Source organism: Nanorana parkeri, unplaced genomic scaffold (genome assembly GCF_000935625.1).
Source record: "Nanorana parkeri isolate BGI_ZX_2015 unplaced genomic scaffold, ASM93562v1 scaffold4289, whole genome shotgun sequence".
Classification (NCBI taxonomy): Eukaryota; Metazoa; Chordata; class Amphibia; order Anura; family Dicroglossidae; genus Nanorana; species Nanorana parkeri.
In genome coordinates, this window is record NW_017310552.1 from 5,180 (window position 1) to 6,802 (window position 1,623).

The 1,623-nt window shown below is 58.4% G+C and overlaps 1 protein-coding gene across 1 annotated transcript in view; it reads right to left on the reverse strand.

Annotated features, from left to right (window-relative positions):
* Window positions 1–1,623, reverse strand: part of LOC108803824 (actin-related protein 3) — a gene marked incomplete at its 3' end in the record, with an annotated part of 14,895 nt that overhangs the window by 5,173 nt on the left and 8,099 nt on the right. Inside the window, exon 2 of the mRNA XM_018575624.1 lies at window positions 1,039–1,094. Within this exon, the coding sequence (XP_018431126.1) occupies window positions 1,039–1,094 (56 nt within the window). The remainder of the gene's footprint in view (window positions 1–1,038; window positions 1,095–1,623) is intronic.

The window sequence follows — 1,623 nt, forward strand, 5'->3', positions numbered from 1 at the left end:
CCCATGGCTGCACATTGTGAGGGTCCTATGTCAGGGGTCATTAAGACTCCCAATCGCGGCACTCCTTCCCAAGCACGGTGCCCGAGACGGACAAAGCCACGGCTGCAATTTAATCTATACTGTGACAAGCGCTTATCGCTCGCCTCGGATTGGCCACTCATACTTTTTAAGTTGGAGAGAGGAAGGGTGACGCTATGTTCTGATGAAGGGGGCGTGCCCCGGAAACGCGTTAACGTCACCACTACACTGGTATCACCTAGTGGACATCTCACTGCTTGTCAGTCCTCACCTCACGACACTCATGTTTGTGAGTATGATTCGGTTTTCTATTTATGTTTATTGAAATAAAAGTGATCTGCACCAGGAAAGGCGCCCCTCTTTGTGCTTATTCCCTAGATTTCCAGCTTTCCCGGCTTCTATGGGGCAGCATCCTGCAGCATGCCTAAAAGCAAGTCCTACTAAGAACTGACAGTCCGTGGCGCTTCACTGTTTTTACTTTGTTACCAGTACAATCCATCAGTATAAACCTCTCATTGGCCGCCCTGGGATAGCCCAGACCACCTCTCATTGGCCGCCCTGGGATAGCCCAGACCGCCTCTCATTGGCCGCCCTGGGATAGCCCAGACCACCTCTCATTGGCCGCCCTGGGATAGCCCAGACCACCTCTCATTGGCCGCCCTGGGATAGCCCAGACCACCTCTCATTGGCCGCCCTGGGATAGCCCAGACCACCTCTCATTGGCCGCCCTGGGATAGCCCAGACCACCTCTCATTGGCCGCCCTGGGATAGCCCAGACCACCTCTCATTGGCCGCCCTGGGATAGCCCAGACCACCTCTCATTGGCCGCCCTGGGATAGCCCAGACCACCTCTCATTGGCCGCCCTGGGATAGCCCAGACCACCTCTCATTGGCCGCCCTGGGATAGCCCAGACCACCTCTCATTGGCCGCCCGGGGATAGCCCCGACCACCTCTCATTGGCCGCCCGGGGATAGCCCCGACCCCCTGCTGAACATGTCAGTGGTGCGGGACATACTCACATGACGGGATGATGAATTGCGGTTCTGTGTTCCCAGCGTAGCCGAGCTTCGTGTATCTGAAATATAGAGAACGCAGGTCAGACATAGGAAGCTCCGCACCACTGCTGGGGAGATTTCTCCTCACTTCCTGTCCTGGTGACCACACTAGCAGTGAAAAACACCTGAGAGCTCCGCCCACTGTGCCATCGCACGACCCACCGAGGCGACCAGAACCTGACCCACTGAGATCCTATTACTGCCACTCCATATGGTACCCCTCCCTGCTACTCCATATGCCCCCCTCTGTGGGGGTGGTACCCCTCCCTGCTACTCCATATGCCCCCCTCTGTGGGGGTGGTACCCCTCCCTGCTACTCCATATGCCCCCCTCTGTGGGGGTGGTACCCCTCCCTGCTACTCCATATGCCCCCCTCTGTGGGGGTGGTACCCCTCCCTGCTACTCCATATGCCCCCCCTCTGCGGGGGTGGTACCCCTCCCTGCTACTCCATATGCCCCCCCTCTGCGGGGGTGGTACCCCTCCCTGCTACTCCATATGCCCCCCTCTGCGGGGGTGGTACCCCTCCCTGCTACTCCATATGCCCCCCC